This window comes from Macaca fascicularis, chromosome 3, assembly GCF_037993035.2.
Source record: "Macaca fascicularis isolate 582-1 chromosome 3, T2T-MFA8v1.1".
Lineage (NCBI taxonomy): Eukaryota > Metazoa > Chordata > Mammalia > Primates > Cercopithecidae > Macaca > Macaca fascicularis.
The window spans coordinates 3,006,187-3,023,085 of record NC_088377.1 but is presented as its reverse complement, the minus strand read 5'-3'; the positions used below and the strand labels follow the sequence as shown (position 1 = coordinate 3,023,085).

The following is a 16,899-nucleotide window of genomic DNA, read 5'->3' as shown; positions in this document are numbered from 1 at the left end:
GGTGTGTGCCTGTGATCCCAGCTACTGGGGAGGATCACTGGAGTCCGGGAGGTGGACGTTGCAATGAGCCAAGATTGTGCCACTGCACTCCAGCCTGGGCCACAGGGCAAAACTCTGTCTCAAAAAAAAAAAAAAAGAGGGAGAAGGACGGAACGAAATTGCCGCCCAAGACAATGGCAGCTGCTGAGCCGTGGCGCTGTGCATGGAGGGTCTTTCCCAGATAGTCTGTTCATGTCTTTGCAGGTGTGTTGTGCTCTCCGACCCCTTGAAGGACTCTTCTCGAACTCAGGAATCCTGGAATGCCTTCCTGACCAAACTCAGGACATTGCTTCTTATGTCTTTTACCAAAAACCTAGGCAAGTTTGAGGATGACATGAGAACCTTGAGGGAGAAGAGGACTGAGCCAGGCTGGAGCTTTTGTGAATATTTCATGGTTCAGGTACTTGACTCATTACAGAATTAGACAGTTCCCTTCTCTCCCTCCCTCCCTTGTGCCCTCCCTCTTTCCTCCTTTCTTTCTAAGTAAGGCACCTCTCGTGGTAATCTCATTGGCAGAGTTTTTAAAAACAAAAAACCTGGAATATCTTTAGGACTAGAAAGTCAGGAAGTGCATGGAAGCAGATGGGGCATGTATAGGACACACACTGCCCCGAGGAGCATCCGGGGGTCAAAGCTGGAGCAGTTTCAGCAACAGAATAAATAAGGATAGAGTCAGGGTTTAACCCATGGAATAAAATTAATATCCTTGAGTCTGTATCGGTAGAAAGAAATCATCGGTTAAATAAATAAATGGCGGAGAAGGGTCAACTCTTCCACACAGAAGAATTCTGCTTAAACGCAGAAGGAAAGAAAAACAGAAAATCACTTTTAAGCCAATGTCCCAGCAAGAACTGTTGGAGGCAGGATTAACGATGGATGTCCAGGGTGGTGGGCAAAGGGCTGAGAAGAGGTGGGCTTGCACAGTCTCACGGTGGCCCCCCAAGATGTCTGTCAGCTACCGAGGGAGCAGTAGCCACTCCACCGTGGGGGAACCAGGTACATACCGCCTGAAGGAAATGATAAGGCTGCTTCCGCCCGTGAGAAGTTGTGTCCATCTCATGAAATCCTTGGTAAGATGTGCCGAGGAATACTTAGCATCTTTTCTCTGTAAAAAATGATCATCTCACGGCAGTCATGGAACATATCAAATGAACCCAAGTAGAGGGACATTAGACAACGTAGCACTCTTCAAGGGTGCCACGGCAGTGAAAGACAGACTGAGAAACTGACAGACTGCAGGAGCTGAAGGAAGCAGCAACTCCAGCCTAGTTGGGGGTCAAGGGTGGGGTCTTGGAGCAGAAACAACTACATCAGTGGAAAAACCACTGAAATTCCAATGAGGGCTATTTAGTTAATAGTATTATACTTAGGTTAATTTTCTGGTTGTGACAGTTATACCACGGTCATGTAAGACGGCAGTGTTCAGGAAGCTGAGTGAGGGCTATATGGAAACTAGATCCTTTTTTTTTTTTTCTCAATATTTCTGTAAGTCTAAGTTCAGAATTTAAAATGAGTAAGGAAGGAAATTCTGACACACACTGCAACATGGAAGGACCTAGAGGACATGATGCTGAGTGAAATAACACAAAGACACATAGGAACAGACTGTGTCTGCTTCTGTGAGGTCCTCGAGTGCTCAGGTTCACAGACAAGGTGGAATGGGGGGTGCCAGGGGCTGGCAGAGGGAGAGTGGGAGTGAGTGTTTAATAGGACAGAGGTTCCGTTTGGGAAGGTGAGAAAGTTTGGGATATTGATTGCACAACGGTGTGAGTGCATTTAACACTACTGAGCTGTACTCGTCTCTCTCTCTCTCTCTTTTTTTTTATGATGGAGTCTTGCTCTGTCACCAAGGGCTGGCGTGTAATAGCGCGATCTCAGCTCACTGCAACCTCCACCTCCCAGGTTTAAGCGATTCTCCTGCCTCAGCCTCCTGAGTAGCTGGGATTCTAGGTCCGCACCACCATGTCCAGCAAATTTTTGTATTTTTAGTAGAGATGGGGTTTTGCCGTATTGCCCAGGCTGGTCTCAAACTCCTGGCCTCAAGTCATCTGCCCGCCTCGGCCTCCCAAACTGCTGGAATTACAAGTGTGAGCCACTGCGCCTGGCCTGAGCTGTACTCTTAAAAATGGTTAAGATGGTCAGTTTTCTATTACATACATTTTAATCACAATTTAAAAGAAAAACATTATAGTGTTCAGTCTTGAAAATACTTCACAAAGAAAATGAAGTTCAGTGTAACTTCGCAGTTTCTCTTGCAAAACACAGCCCACCACTGTTTTCAGGGGAAACAGGATACAAAGGAGCGCCCTCAGTCTCACCTAGTGAGTGGGACCTGGGTGGGCCTGTTGGGGTCTGGGAATAATGTCCACAAATACGTGGGGTGGAATTGGATTCCCAAGACCTGACCATGTGGGGAGGTTTATGTGCGTGCACATTCTTCTGGTCTTTACTTTTTAATGTACAGTAATGGAGATCGGAAAGCAATCACCTGTCGCCGTCTCTTTTCATTTTCTGATTGGATAAAGGTTACCGAGCACGAACAGGGCCAGGCCCTCCTTGATGCTGGGACGCCGTCACTATACAGTTCTTGTGAGCTTGTGTGACAGTGGAGGAGACACAGGAAAGGAAATGACGCAGATGCTAGGGCGAGAGAGAGACACGAGGCAGAGATGGTGTGGGGCGCTGCGCAGGGGCAGGAGGAGGAAGGGCCTCACTGGGCTGGGGACTTAGCCAGAGCTGAAGGAGGTTGGAGAGCAAGCCATGTGGATGTTTAGAGGAAGAGAAAGTGTTCCAGGCCACGGAATGGGACAGTGCACAGGCCCCGAGGCAGCTCCTTGCCATGCACATGTGAGCAGCAGTGAGGAGGCCTTGGTGGTGGAGCTGAGGCCAAAGGGGTGGTGCTGGGGGACATAGATTTTGCAGGGCTTGGAGATGCCTTGGAAGGACTTAGGAGTCTCTTGAATGTGATGAGCAGTCGCTGACTGAAATGGGGAAGACGGTAGGTGGAGCACTTTGTGGGAAAGGTTTGGGGTTCAGGTTTCCATGTGTAAGCTTGAGCTGTCTGTTAGGTGTCCACGCAAGCGTGCTGTGCTTGCCATTGGAGCCAGAGTCAGGTCTGAGCTGGAGTCCTAAATGTGTGTGGTTTTGCTGTGTAGATAGGCTCAATCTCGGAGAGGGAATAGTGAGTGTAGACAGGGGAGTCCAAGGGCTGAGCCCTGGGGCCTCCAGCAGAGATCCTGGGGGAACTAGAGGAACCAGCCGTCTGACCAGAGGGAGCCAGAGTGAGGGATGAGGGGAGCAGGTGGCTGGGTCCTGGACAGCAGGAAACATCCCAAGGACAAGGGGTGGCTGGTTATATCCGGTGCTGCCAATAGGTCAGGGAGGGTTCAGGAGTGACCTTGGCCTCTTCTAGCTTCTCGTGCGTGTGTGAGTGTTGACGCGTGTGGTCCTCAGGACACTGGTTTTTACTCAGCGGAGTGTAGGCGTTGTTCATAGTGCTGCATGCCTTTCTCTGTTGTAATTTTTAATGGCTACATACTGTTTTTTCAATATGTTGATTTATGTTTTTGTTTTTTTAAAAACGTATCTTGGGCGAATAGGAGGAGCTTGCCTTTGTTTTCGAGATGCTGCAGCAGTTTGAGGATGCCCTGGTGCAGTACGACGAGCTGGACGCCCTCTTCTCTCAGTATGTGGTCAACTTCGGGGCCGGGGGTGAGTAGTGGCACTTCAGTAACGCATGCTTTTCTTAGTGTGGCTTTCTCCACTTGCAGATGGTCTTGAAGCAGCCATTTATTTACCTCATGAGTATGCATGTTTTGCTGTTGTCTTTATACGCATTGTATCAGATATATTCTCATGATTCCTAGAGGAAATGAAATGAGAATTAAGAATTAGTCATTTTCACTTTTGGAAGAATCTTAAGTAACAGAAGTAATAAAAACAAACAAACTGTTTTCCAAGTATAAAATGTCCTTTCCACAACTCAGTGGCCTGCTGGTGGTGCTTCGATGCTGTCCCTCGTTAGAGTCAGAGTGGACGTTCCTTTCCCTTCCATCCGGGGGTTGTCTTTGGAATGCTCGCGTGCTCGTTGCTGTGAGCCTATGTAACACCCTTGGGTGTTCATCTTTCTTTTGCACTTTTAAGCAGTATCTTAAGCTCTTTTACAATTAAAGAATTAGCACAGTGAAACCATATACAAAGAGAAACATTGGTTACTGTCCTCAGTGTTTTTCGCTGATGCTTATTTTGATGAAAGTGATATCATGTTATGTAGCTGTTTCTCTGTCGCTCCTTTTTCTTACTCACAGCCCGTCGTGAGCGTCTCTCCAGATTAACAGGTGGGGTTTGGAGTCTCCAGGTTAACAGGTGGGGTTTGGAGCTGTGTTTTTAGAGTTGGTATATTCCTGGCTCGATTCTACTCCCTGGTGTTGGACATTGGGTTCTTTCCTGCTTCTTGCCACCACAAGCAGGGCTGTCGTGGGCATCTTTGCCAGGTTCCTTTTTGAGAACCCTTGTCACCATGTGTGAAGGAAGGGGTAATTTCAAGGAGCCCTGGTGTCAGCTGGAGAACCTGGAGGGAGGTGAAGTGTGGGGATGGTCAGCTCTAGCTGTGGGCACTGGTCCTCACTCTGGAAATCAACAGTGGCGCCAATGGCTACTGGCTCATAGTGAAGATTGGGTCTGATCTCAGTCTCCTGAGATGCCAGTGTAGACGTAGAACCAAAGCGAAGTGTTTACTCAGTAAAAAAAACAGAAGAGGTAAAACTCTATTTCTTATATTTTATGCAGGTGTGAGCCACCATGCCTGGTCTTAGGTGTCCATATTATACATATATATCTATTATTTAGTTTTGAGACAGTATCTCACTCTGTCCCCAGGGTGGAGGGCAGTGGTGCAATCTTTGCTCACTGCAACCTCTGCCTCCCAGGTTCAAGCGATTTTCGTGCCTCAGCCTCCGGAGTAGCTGGGATTACAGGCACACGCCACCATGCCTGGCTAATTTTTATATTTTTAGTAGAAACGGGGTTTCACCGTGTTGGCCAGGCCAGTCTCGAACTCCTGGCCTCAAGTGATCCTCTTGCCTCGGCCTCCCAAAGTGCTGGGATTACAGTTGTGAGCCACCATGTCCAGTCTACATACATACATACCTACCTACCTACACACACACACACACACAATTTTTTTTTTTTTTTTTTTTTTAGACAGAGTTTCACTTTGTTGCCAGGCTGGAGTGCAGTGGTGTGATCTCAGCTCACTGCAACATCCTCCTCCTGGGTTCAGGCGATTCTCTTGGCTCAGCCTCCCGAGTAGCTGGGACTACAGGCACGCACCACCATGGCCAGCTAATTTTTTTATTTGTAGTAGAGACAGGGTTTCACCATGTTGGCCAGGATGGTATCTCCTTATCTCATGATTCGCCTGCCTCGGCCTCCCAAAGTGCTGGGATTACAGGTGTGAACCACCGCACCCAGCCTATATTTTTTAAATATCTTACATGTTTTTTTTTTTGAAAAATAGATTTATTTAGCAAAAAATGTTTGAATTTAATAAAGAAATGGCAATAACTGGTACATCCATTAGTTGAAAAAATTAAAATATTTTCACTGAGCACCAAATAGTTCTCAGTGTTTTCGTGGAGAACTCCTTTGAAAGAATGCCTAGAACTTAATCTGTTTATTTAGGTTTTTAATCAAGAAATCTAAAACTGCCAATCACAGTTTCAAATTACCATGAGATGACCAAGTTAACAACCTTGAGGTCATATCATATGAGCTTGTAAAAGCTGTGTTGAAGCTATATATTCTAACTGAGGGCATTTGTTAGCCTCAGGCAGGCTGGTAATCACAGGTCCATGTGCCTGTGATACCATATACACAGCATTGAGTAATAAGGTGTCATTTATAAGATAAAGACCATATGGTCCCTGGCAGCAGAATAGGGGCTGGGCAGCTTCAGGGACCAGGCATCTGAATGGATGTCAGTGCCTGTGGGAGGGGAGGGGCCTTCAAGGCTGAAATATCTGACATACTTCTTATATTTCACCTAATTTATTTATTTTTTCTATCAGTTTTAAAATTTGGGGCAATTTAAAATCCAAAAGTAAGCCTGGACGAAGTTTTGCTGCTGAATAAGACGATTCGTTTTTGTTCTTTCATTCAACAAGTACTTACTGAGGGACCACCGTGTGCCAGGCACTGTTCTAAATACAGGGAGGAATAAAACAAAATCCCTTTTTTTTATGGTGCTTACATGAAGGGGAAACAGGCGCCGAAAAGTAAATCTGTCACTTGCCGTCCGTAGTAGTAAGTTTGGGCTGTAGAAAGGGGCTCCCGTGAGGGGTGGGGCAGTATGTGCCGTTGGAGCTTGGATAGGGCACTGGAGTGGCCTCTCTGGGGGGGGTGGCACTGGCACCAGAGGCCTGACTGAAATGTGGGCGTGCCCCATGAGAATCCTGGTGGGAGGGGAGCCTAACCAAGGGAACTGCTGGTGCAGGGCTTGGCTGGCGGGTCCGCACCACACTGCCGTGTGCTCCAGTAGCCCTGAGGATGCTGGTGCAGGGCTGGGCTGGCGGGTCCGCACCACACTGCCGTGTGCTCCAGTAGCCCTGAGGATGCTGGTGCAGGGCTGGGCTGGCGGGTCCGCACCACACTGCCGTGTGCTCCAGTAGCCCTGAGGATGCTGGTGCAGGGCTGAGCTGGCGGGTCTGCACCACACTGCCGTGTGCTCCAATAGCCCTGAGGATGCTGGTGCAGGGCTGAGCTGGCGGGTCCGCACCACACTGCCGTGTGCTCCAATAGCCCTGAGGATGCTGGTGCAGGGCTGGGCTGGCGGGTCTGCACCACACTGCCGTGTGCTCCAATAGCCCTGAGGATGCTGGTGCAGGGCTGGGCTGGCGGGTCCGCACCACACTGCCGTGTGCTCCAATAGCCCTGAGGATGCTGGTGCAGGGCTGGGCTGGCGGGTCCGCAGCACACTGCCGTGTGCTCCAGTAGCCCTGAGGATGCTGGTGCAGGGGCTGGGGCAGGTCCGCATCACTCTGCTGTGCTCCAATAGCCCTGAGGATGCTGGTGCAGGGGCCGGGGCGGGCCAGCACCACACTGCTGTGTGCTCCAGCAGCTCTGAGGATGCTGGTACAGGGCTGGGCTGGCGGGTCCGCATCACACTGCTGTGTGCTCCAGCAGCCCTGAGGATGCTGGTGCAGGGGCTGGCGGGTCCGCATCACACTGCCATGTGCTCTAGCAGCTCTGAGGATGCTGGTGCAGGGGCTGGCGGATCCGCATCACACTGCCATGTGCTCTAGCAGCTCTGAGGATGCTGGTGCAGGGGCTGGGGCGGGTCCGCATCACCCTGCCATGTGCTCCAATATCCCTGAGGATGCTGGTGCAGGGGCCGGGGTGGGCTAGCACCACACTGCTGTGTGCTCCAGCAGCTCTGAGGATGCTGGTACAGGGCTGGGCTGGCAGGTCCGCGCCACACTGCTGTGTGTTCCTCGGCTCTGAGGAGAAGCTCCCGTCAGTGAAGGGAGCTTCAGTTCCTGCACACAGTTGTGCAGCATTTAACCATGTCAGGATGCCACGTAGGAACGAACTGGTTATGACACCTCTCTGTTGGAGTGAGAAAAATAGATTCAAAAGTTTTTTCATAATGATTGATGGACTTGTTATTATACATTGTTACGCTTATTTTAAGATCATATTTGAGTCTTAGGGGTATAAGTAAACCTCTGGGAGCCTTGCTGAAATTTGTGACAAGCAGTCATTCTTTTTTCTTCTGTGCGCTGCTACCAAGTCCTCCCTGTCCCTTCCTCTAGGAGCTTGACTCAGGGAGGTGACGTGGTTGAGTTAGGGAAATAAGTAAAGAATATGTAGTCTAAGGAAGACCAAAAGCACCAGGATGGTCAGAGCAGGCAGCACTCCAGCCCACAGGTAAAGATAAGGAAGCCCAGCCCCGCTGCAGCCCAAGACTAGAGCCCTCCCTCGGTCTGAGACAGAGCCTGCGCTCCCCTAACCATGTAGCCTGTGGTCTCTGGGCGGCTTCGCGACCTGTTCAGCTCCCGCCTATGGCTTTCTGGGCATGGTAGGGTGGAGTGCCTTGTTGCCTGAGTCACGTTAGCCTCATCTCGGCTGTCAATGCCGAGAGCCGAATGGTGCGCATCACTAGACCACAGCGGGTGGGCAGTGTTCTTAGAACAACTGGTTCTGAAGCTGCCTGTTTGCTCACCATCCTCAGCCTGAGCAGGAAGCTCAGGAAGGTGAAGTACCTGCAATCAGCACCTTTCATGATGTGTGTTTGTTTAGATGGTGCCAACTGGCTGACTTTTTTCTGCCAGCCAGTGAAGAGCTGGAACGGATTGATCCTCCGAAAGCCCATAGATATGGAGAAGCGGGAATCGATCCAGAGGCGAGAAGCCACGCTGTTAGATCTGCGCAGTTACCTGTTCTCTCGCCAGTGCACCTTGCTGCTCTTCCTGCAGAGGCCGTGGGAGGTGGCCCAGCGCGCCCTAGAGCTGCTGCACAACTGTGTGCAGGAACTGAAGCTCCTAGAAGTGAGTTGGCTCTTTTCCCAATTTACCCGTTTCTTGATTGTTCCAGGAGAAATCTCTGAACCTTGAGGTTCCAGGCATTGAACTGTTTGTGCTTAAGAAAGAGTTTTCTTTTCTGAATGTCTTTTATTTTCAATATATTATTTGCTTAGTTACTTTTTACATTGATTAATTGCTCAAAAATAGAACTCTGTTCTCAACATGAAGTTTGTGCCGGTCCAGAGCAAGCCTCTTAGATGAGCTCAGTGGAGCTCACTGGCTGACTGTGGCCTGCGCTACTGCGTGAGCCGTCTCCACGAAGAAGTGTCACTCACCTGAGAGACCCGCAGAGCTAGGTTTTGCAGGTAGACATTTATTTTATCTCAGACATTTATTTCATGTAGACATTTATGTTATTTTTCTTTTCAGATAAATAGTTTTGCACATGGCCATGCAGGTAGCAATGTGAGTGACACACAGCAGGCTGTGCCCCATTGATTAGTAGTACGAAGCTTCGTGGAAGATATGTCATAAATTGTGTGTGTGTGTGTGTGTGTGTGTGTGTGCGGGCGCGTGCTCACTTATTGGGTGTGTGAATGTAGTTAGTAAAACATTTGCCTTTAGAGATAAATTCACCCAAGCACTAAACTCTTACTGTCTGTATAACCATGGACATTCTAGTGAGGTGGAAGGACTGTAGAGACTGTATCTAGTCTGGTGATTCTTGTTTCAGGGTCCTCTTTATCCAGAATAATTCACACACACAAACGAAATGATACTTATGACTTGAGGATTCGTGTACGCCCCTGCCACCCATCCCCTGGTTAAGATCTCCTGAGTGAGTGGTCTGATGCTGTTTTGTAAACAAGAAAACAGAGTCTGGAAGTGATTAGGTCTGAAGAGTATAAGCCATTGATGGGGATGGTGTTTCATAATATAGGAACTTATTTTTGTGTACTTGGTTTGAAATAATTTTAAGAGATTTAAATTTAATTAATGAAGATAAATGTATTTTAGTTAATTTCAAAAGGAGAAATTCTTATTTCAGAGCCCAGCTCATTAGTACCTAGCCCAAGTCACAAACTCAGAAACTTAGGAATTTTTATCAAATGATTTTTCTTCACCTAACGAAGCAAATGAGGAAAGGCAACATTTTCCACCTCGAAATGGCACTCTGGGCTGCCTGTAATCCCCTGGATCGAGAGACTCTGCTTGGGCTGCTCAGCCCTACTGCAGGCTGGGGACGGGGCTGCGGGGGACCATGCACTCCTGGAGCCGGGCGCTCTGTTCACGTGTGCCTCGGGCTTTCGCCTGATGTTGAGATTTTTGTCTTACTAGCCGATTGGGGAAAAAATTGAAGTATTCAAGTCCAAATGATTCAGACGTGACGTCTTCTGAGTGAGACGACCCCAGGAGGGCTGATTGGAAAGAGCTGTTGCCCATTTTGGGACAGGCGTAGGAAACCTCGGAGGATGGCACAGACCCAGTCCCTTTATTGCTGGTCTCCGCCAATTCATGAACACCAGGATTTAAGAATCTCAAGTTGTTTTTCCAGCTTCAGAAGGTTGCCTGGGAATAGCGTGACTACTAGCCTGTAGAGGGAGGAGAAAAATCCCCGCAGCCAGGCGGGGCCAGTGCAGAGTAGGCTGACCTGGGGTGGCGGCGGGGGGGACTGTGCCCTGCAACTGAGGAGGCCACTGGCCCAAAGCAGCTCCACCAGGAGGGAAGCGGGCACCTCCACCCCCCCACCCTTCCCTCTGAACTCCTCCGGGCACTCTGGAAGCTAGAGGCCAGGGAGCCCACTGATGTGTTACATACAGCTCCCCCAGCAGAGAACAGGGCGGCAGGGTATGGAAAGTGGATCTGAGAGGCCAAGCAGAGAGGTCCGGTACTGCGTGGAGATGGCGATCCCTTTTCCTCTTCTGGCGCTGCTCACTAGTGTGCTTGCCCCACCACGGCTGCCCTCCTGTGGGCGTGCGCAGGTGCCATGGAGGCCTGGAGGAGCAGCGGCATGGTGCGTAGCGCTGCACTCACTCCCCACAGAGCTGCATGCTCACCTCGTCCTGTGGGCTGTCCTCCTGTGAAGCAGGTTCTTAGGGACTTCCTAGCGGTTCTCCTGGGTTCTGGAATGCCTATGGCCATTGTAGAAGGAGGTGGAAGTAGGTCTGTTATTACCTTGTGGCTGGAAGGAGAAATGTGTAAGTAATAGAGGGTGTGGGTTCTGGAGTTCCTTGGAGCGTCGGGGTTCACAGGAGCCACACGGGGTCTGTTGGCTCCTCTGGGCGCTCGTCTGCAGGGCCGGGAAGTCACTGAGGTATTTTCAAGGCTTTGTATTGTGTGAGGAGCCTCTTATCTGTGGTGTATTTTCTGAACCCTTTGCTTTACTGAATGAAGTTGTCTCCTTGGCCTTTCCTTGAGTGGAAGCTGTCCCCATTGCTTTTAGTCATAGCTATTGCACTTCTTTGCACTGTTGAGTTCTGTGTCTCCAGTGAGAGGAGGTGGCCAAAACTGAATGCTGGATTTGAGGCAAGGACATGCCACCCACTGATGACTTTTTCACAGTCTCTCAGTCTCTTTCCTTCTAAGAACCCACTTCCTGTTTCCTCACCTCCTTCTGATGCACACAACTGGCTGCGCCTCCTTACATGCGCTGTGCCTGTCAGACTCCCAGGCCAGAGAGGACAGCCTCCCTTGTCACTTGTGTTGAAGCGCACACAGTCCTTTTTGCACACTTTGCTCCTGAGTTTGATCAACACTGAGATTCACACTGTTTACTTAGAGGGCTTCACCAGTAACTTCACATCAGAAGTGTTTCTCTTCCTCTCCCTTTTTCTTTTCTTTTTTTTTTTTTTTGAGATGGAGTCTCACTCTGCTGCCCAGACTGGAGTGCAGTGGCGCGATCTCGGCTCACTGCAGACTCCGCCTCCCAGGTTCACGCTATTCTCCTGCCTCAGCCTCCTAAGTAGCTGGGACTACAGGTGCCCACCACTGCGCCTGGCTAATTTTGTTTTTAGTAGAGACAGGGTTTCACCGTGTTAGCCAGGATGGTCTCCGTCTCCTGACCTCGTGATCCGCCTGCGTCGGCCTCCCAGAGTGCTGGGATTACGGGCATGAGCCACTGCACCCGGCCTTCTCTCCCTTTTTCTAAATTTTTGAATTTTTTGGTAGAGATGAGTCTCACCGTGTTGCCCAGGCTGGTCTGGAGCTCCTGGGCTCAAGTGATCCTCCCTGCTCACCTCCCAAAGTGCTGGGATTACAGGTCTGAACCGCCCCTGGCTGTGGTTTTCTCTCTCGTGCAGTAGTTTTTATTCCAGTCTAGTGGTGAGAGTCGGGTTTTAGGGCCACAATTGAGCAGAGGCCAGGGGGTAGGTGCACCACGGTCAGCTGCAGATCCCACGTCCCAGTTTTGAGTGGGTGGCTTATAAAACATGTCCTGCTAACATCCTGCTTCCTTTATCAGTTGATTTGAAGTACCTCATTTATTTAAAGAGAACAGGGGGCACCGAAGTGGCCAACTGTGATGGAAAGCAGCACTGCCTCTATAGTAGGGCTCGATCCACACTCCAGGGGCGACGGGGGCTGAGAAAGAGAGCAAGATGGCCGGATAGAGGCGTCTACCCTGTGGGTGCCGCTTACTAGCCTTGGCCCACTCCCGTTATGGAAAATGTGTTAAGAATGGAGATTGTGCCTACCTGCTGGGGTGAGCGGTAACACCCGTGAAGTGAGGCCAGTTGCACATGAGTTCAGGATCCTCCTTCACAGAATATTTCCTCTTTTTTTTCCGTAACAATTTCTAATTTTCCCTCCATTTACAAAAGTTGAATGTTTTCTCTATGTAAATTTGGAAAATACAGACAAATACACAGAAGAAAATGTCGTTGCTTTTGCTAGCGGGAAGAGGTTCCCTTTTTTTTGTGTCCGTGGCCGCCTTATGTATAGATGAACTGCAATGATTTCCTTGCTCCTATTTGGGCATTTGAATTCTTCAAAATTCTTTGCCATTGCAGTAGTTTGTATCCTTATACATACATCTTTGTGTGTAAATTCATACAAGTAGAATTGGAAGGTCGAAGATAGACATGGTTTTAAAGCTGTTAATATGTGTTGTCAATTCGTCCACCAGAAAGGTCTTCCCATTTCCAGTCATGCTGGTGATGCCTGTTTTCCTGCACCTTTGGTAAGAAAAAAGTATGATACGTATACATTTTGTTGCCAAATTAGAAGAATGAGGAAGATACTTTCTGGAAGGCCATAATGTGTTTGTTACAGTGATTGCCCGAGTGAATTTTTAGGGGGTTTGGAATGTGTTTCATTCAGCACTATTTGACCTTTTATCAGCGTAGAATCTGGTTTGGTAACTGTGTAGGCCTAGCAGGGTCAGGACTCCTCCTGACCCCAGGAAGGTCACCCAGCCTAGCCTGTGGCATGGAGGAACCGCGCATGGCACGCCATCAGAGTTAGCTGGCCGGTTTGTGAACAGAGGCTGTGTGTGGCCAACCTGCAGGTTGAACCAGAGGAAGAAGGTTTACAGTCAAAGCTGGCCGGTTGGGATCAGTATTCTGAGGGGCAGGCCTGGCAGAGGACAAAGGCAGAGATGTAGTGGAGGGATGTAGGTTGTGTTTACTGAGGGCTTACAGTGTACCCGACACCCTGCTGGGTGGGTGCTTTCATGGGGAGGTGGAGGATCTTGTGTGCCCCTGAGCCATGAGGACCTGAGCTGGAGGAGAGTTGGTTGTGAGAGCTGTTGCTGAAGAACTGATGGCTCCCTGGACAAAAGGAAAGAGAGGACTGTCAAGAATCATTCAAGACACATTTCCTTGCCTGCCAGGCACTGTGGGAGACAGGGATAGATAGGGGGTGCACATAAATGAAGAGGAAAGGGCCTCACCTACCGGCATGAGGCTGCCACGGGTCATCAGCACAGTGTCCAAGTAGTGACGAAGTGTTGTCTGTGCACAGGGGACCGTAAGGGAGGGAAAGGCAGCTTTGCCGGGTGCCTCAGGTCAGCTTGGTAAACATTTGCAGGTGCCCGATAGGTGCTAGGGAAGCTTTCTAGAGGAGGCCCTGTGTGAACTCCGTTAAAAAGATTCATTCAGGCTGGGCGCAGTGGCCCACGCCTGTAATCCCAGCACTTTGGGAGGCTGAGGTGGGCGGATCACGAGGTCAGGAGTTCGAGACCAGCCTGGCCAGTATGGTGAATCCCCGTCTCTACTAAAAATACAAAAATTAGCTGGGCATGATGGCGGGCACCTGTAATCCCAGCTACTTGGGAGGCTGAGGCAGGAGAATTGCTTGAGCCCGGGAGGCAGAGCTTGCAGTGAGCCGAGATCACGCCACTGCACTCCAGCCTGGGTGAAAGAGCGAGACGCCGTCTCAAAAGGAAAAAAAAAAAGGGTTCATTCACTCAGCATATCTTCACTGAGCATCTGTTTTGTGCCAACCATTGTGGTCGGCACTGTATTTTCAGCAGAGTGAAGTAGAATTCCTGCCTTTACGAAGCTTACATGCTAGGGAATGAGTGGGGGAGTAAGAATTCACCAGGTAGATGTGACTGCTGGTGGCACGGGAGAGTGCGTTTCAGGCAGAGAAGGTGGTGTTACCGAAGGTGCTCTGAAGGAGTCTGGTGTCACTGGAACTTCAGGGGCGAGGCAGGCTTTGGTGACAATGAAGGGAGATTCTGAAGTTCTTTGTGTGTCACCTTGAAGGTTGCCCTTTGTCCTGTAGCCAGTAGCGAGCCATGAAAGGTTAGGACCTAGTGAGGAGGCAGAGGACAGAGAGAGGTGAAGAATTTGGAAACTTCTGCCATAGTCCAAGGGAGAAGGTGGAGTTCCAAAAAGCAGTTGAGGTAGATTTTGTTGTTTATCATTATTATTATTTGAGACACTCTGTCGCCCAGGCTGGAGTGCAGTGGTGTGATCTCGGCTCACTGTAGCCTCTGCCTCCAGGGTTCAAGCAATTCTCCTGCCTCAGCCACTAGAGTAGCCGGGATTACAGGCACGCACCACCATGCCCAGCTAATTTTTGTATTTTTTGGTAGAGATGGGGTTTCACTATGTTGTCCAGGCTGGTCTTGAACTCCTGAGCTCAAGCGATCTACCCTCCTCGGCCTCCCAAAGGGCTAGGATTAGCACCCAGCCGGTAGATTTTAAATAAATGGGTTCAAGAAAAATTTAGTGAATTGGTGGTTCTAGGTCCACTGGATATCCATATATAAAAACAAATCTTGGTCTCACCCATAAACAAGATTAATTCCAGGTGTAGTTTTGGTGTAAACATGAAAAATAAAATAAGAAAACTCTAGAAGATAACATGGGAAAATATCTTGGGGACCTTAAGGTTGGCAAGTATTTCTTAAATAGAACATGAAACCCTTATGGTTATGCACCAGCCGTGAAGGAAGCCGGCCCTACATTAGACCACATAAACATCAGCGCCTCTCTTCCCCGAAAGGTACTCTGAAGGAGCAAGAAGGCCTTCCACAGCGTGGAAGTACGAACAGTATATGCAGACAAGAAAGGGCCCTTATCCAGCATGCACTGTGAAGAACTCACATACATCAATGCAGAAAGACTGACCAACCAATAGAGAAACAGGCAAGAGAGGAAATCCAAATGGCCAATAAACATATGAAAAGGGGCTCAGTCTCATGAATCATAGCGAAATGCAAACTGAAACCATTGTTGATGAAGTACCAGCACACACCAGCAGAATGGCCAGGATGGAAAGGCTTTCCTCGGGTATTGGTGGGAGGGTGGAGACACTGGCGATCGTTCACTGATGATGGTGTGCACCACTGGAAGTGCTTTGGAAGGCTGTTTGCGGTATCTAGCGGGTGTCGCCATCGCGACACATGCCCCATGACCCAGCAGATCAGCCCTGGTATGTGCAGACACATGCACACACACACGCATCAAAAGGCAAGTACAGAGATATTTGTGGCCCTGTGAGTCATCAGAGCTAGAAACGGGGAAGAACCCAAATGTTCATCTCGTCCAAGCGATGACGACACGGCACCGTGGCCCTGCAGTGCGCTAGGGTACGGTGGTGAACGTGACTGGGTCGTAGTGGATGACTCTAACCAACCTCAGGTTGGGCTAAAGAAGTTGAGGGCATACCTTTTTTTTTTTTCCTAGATGGAGTCTTGCTCTGTCGCCCAGGCTGCAGTGCAGTGGCGTGATCTTGGCTCACTGCAACCTCCACCTCCCGGATTCAAGCAATAAGAGAAGGCATACTTTTTGATTCCTTGTATCTAAAGTTCGCACTGAAGCCACACCAGTCTGCTGTGAGCTCTCTGGCAGGTGGAGGGCTGGTGACTGGCAGGGAGTTCCTGCAGGAGCTACGGCTCTGATTCTGCTTTCATGGGAGGCATATCAGACGTTCATCTGGGACTCGTGCACCTGCCAGTGTGTGGGCTGCACTCAGATGGTAGGGGTATCTAAAGAAAGAACAAGAGTGCCTTTACTTTTATACTTGGAAGTGGCAAAATGGCACTTGCCATTGCTAATACAGCGATCAGGAGAGGAGGAGGGGCTTTAAGGAAAATTAATATAAATTAAGAATTAGTTTAAAAAGTCTGTTATTCACAAAAGATGATATCCAAATGGCCAAGAAGTGTCTGGCGGCCCATTAGGGAAATGTGAGTTTTCTGGAGACGGTGAAGCCACCACCTGGTTCCAGAGTGAGGTGTCCAAGCTGCACGCTCTGCCATTCAGTCTCAGGCTCTCGGGGCAGAGCGGAGGCTTGGTCTTTGTTGTGTTGGGTGCTGTGGCGTGCTGGGTGGCAGATGCCACCACAGAGACACGGCTTTCGTAATGTTGGCTGAAGTGCCCATTTTCTGTGTCGACCGCTGTTTAGGAGCAAGGGGCTGGCACTGGTTTGGACGACTCAAAGCCGTGAAGCCATGGCTGCAGAACAGTCGCTCTCTTCCAGAGTTTGTGAGACTTTTGTGTTTTATTCTCAAGCTGCACTATAGTGGGTAAAATGAGCCCGGATGGCTCTGGCACTCTCTCTTCCCTTCCCCCGCGCTCTTGCGTCTCTGCTGCAGGGATGCTGGTGGGAGAAGGAGTGCTGGCGCTGCCTGTGTTCTGCTGTGAGTAGCCTGGCGCACTCGGGGCTGGGGCCGTCTTCGGAGTCTGAGAAGGCGTCCCTCAGTTGAGGCAGGGGTAACATTGCAAATAGTTTTACCCATAGTAGCCAAACACTGGAAACAACCCAGACACTTAAAAGGAGTGGATAAATAAACTGTGGCCAACTTGTAGAAAGGTTTAATAAGCAGCAGTGAAAAAGAACAGGCTGACAGACTCTGCAAGGTTGAATCTTAAAGAGACTGTGTTGAATT

The 16,899-nt window shown here is 49.6% G+C and overlaps 1 protein-coding gene across 9 annotated transcripts in view; it reads left to right on the top strand.

Moving 5' to 3' along the window:
• TRAPPC10 (trafficking protein particle complex subunit 10) overlaps positions 1-16,899 on the top strand; it is a 99,626-nt gene that overhangs the window by 45,341 nt on the left and 37,386 nt on the right. For 6 of the 9 annotated variants that reach the window (XR_012431933.1, XR_012431932.1, XM_074033926.1 and 3 more), the window contains 3 exons: positions 244-439; positions 3,639-3,750; positions 8,338-8,585. Coding sequence is in view for 7 of the 9 variants with exons in the window: in XM_045389367.2 (XP_045245302.2) it covers positions 244-439; positions 3,639-3,750; positions 8,338-8,585 (556 nt within the window). In the remaining 2 variants the exon portion in view is untranslated. The remainder of the gene's footprint in view (positions 1-243; positions 440-3,638; positions 3,751-8,337; positions 8,586-16,899) is intronic. The other 3 variants (XM_074033925.1, XM_074033927.1, XM_045389370.2) reach the window with 3 other exon arrangements.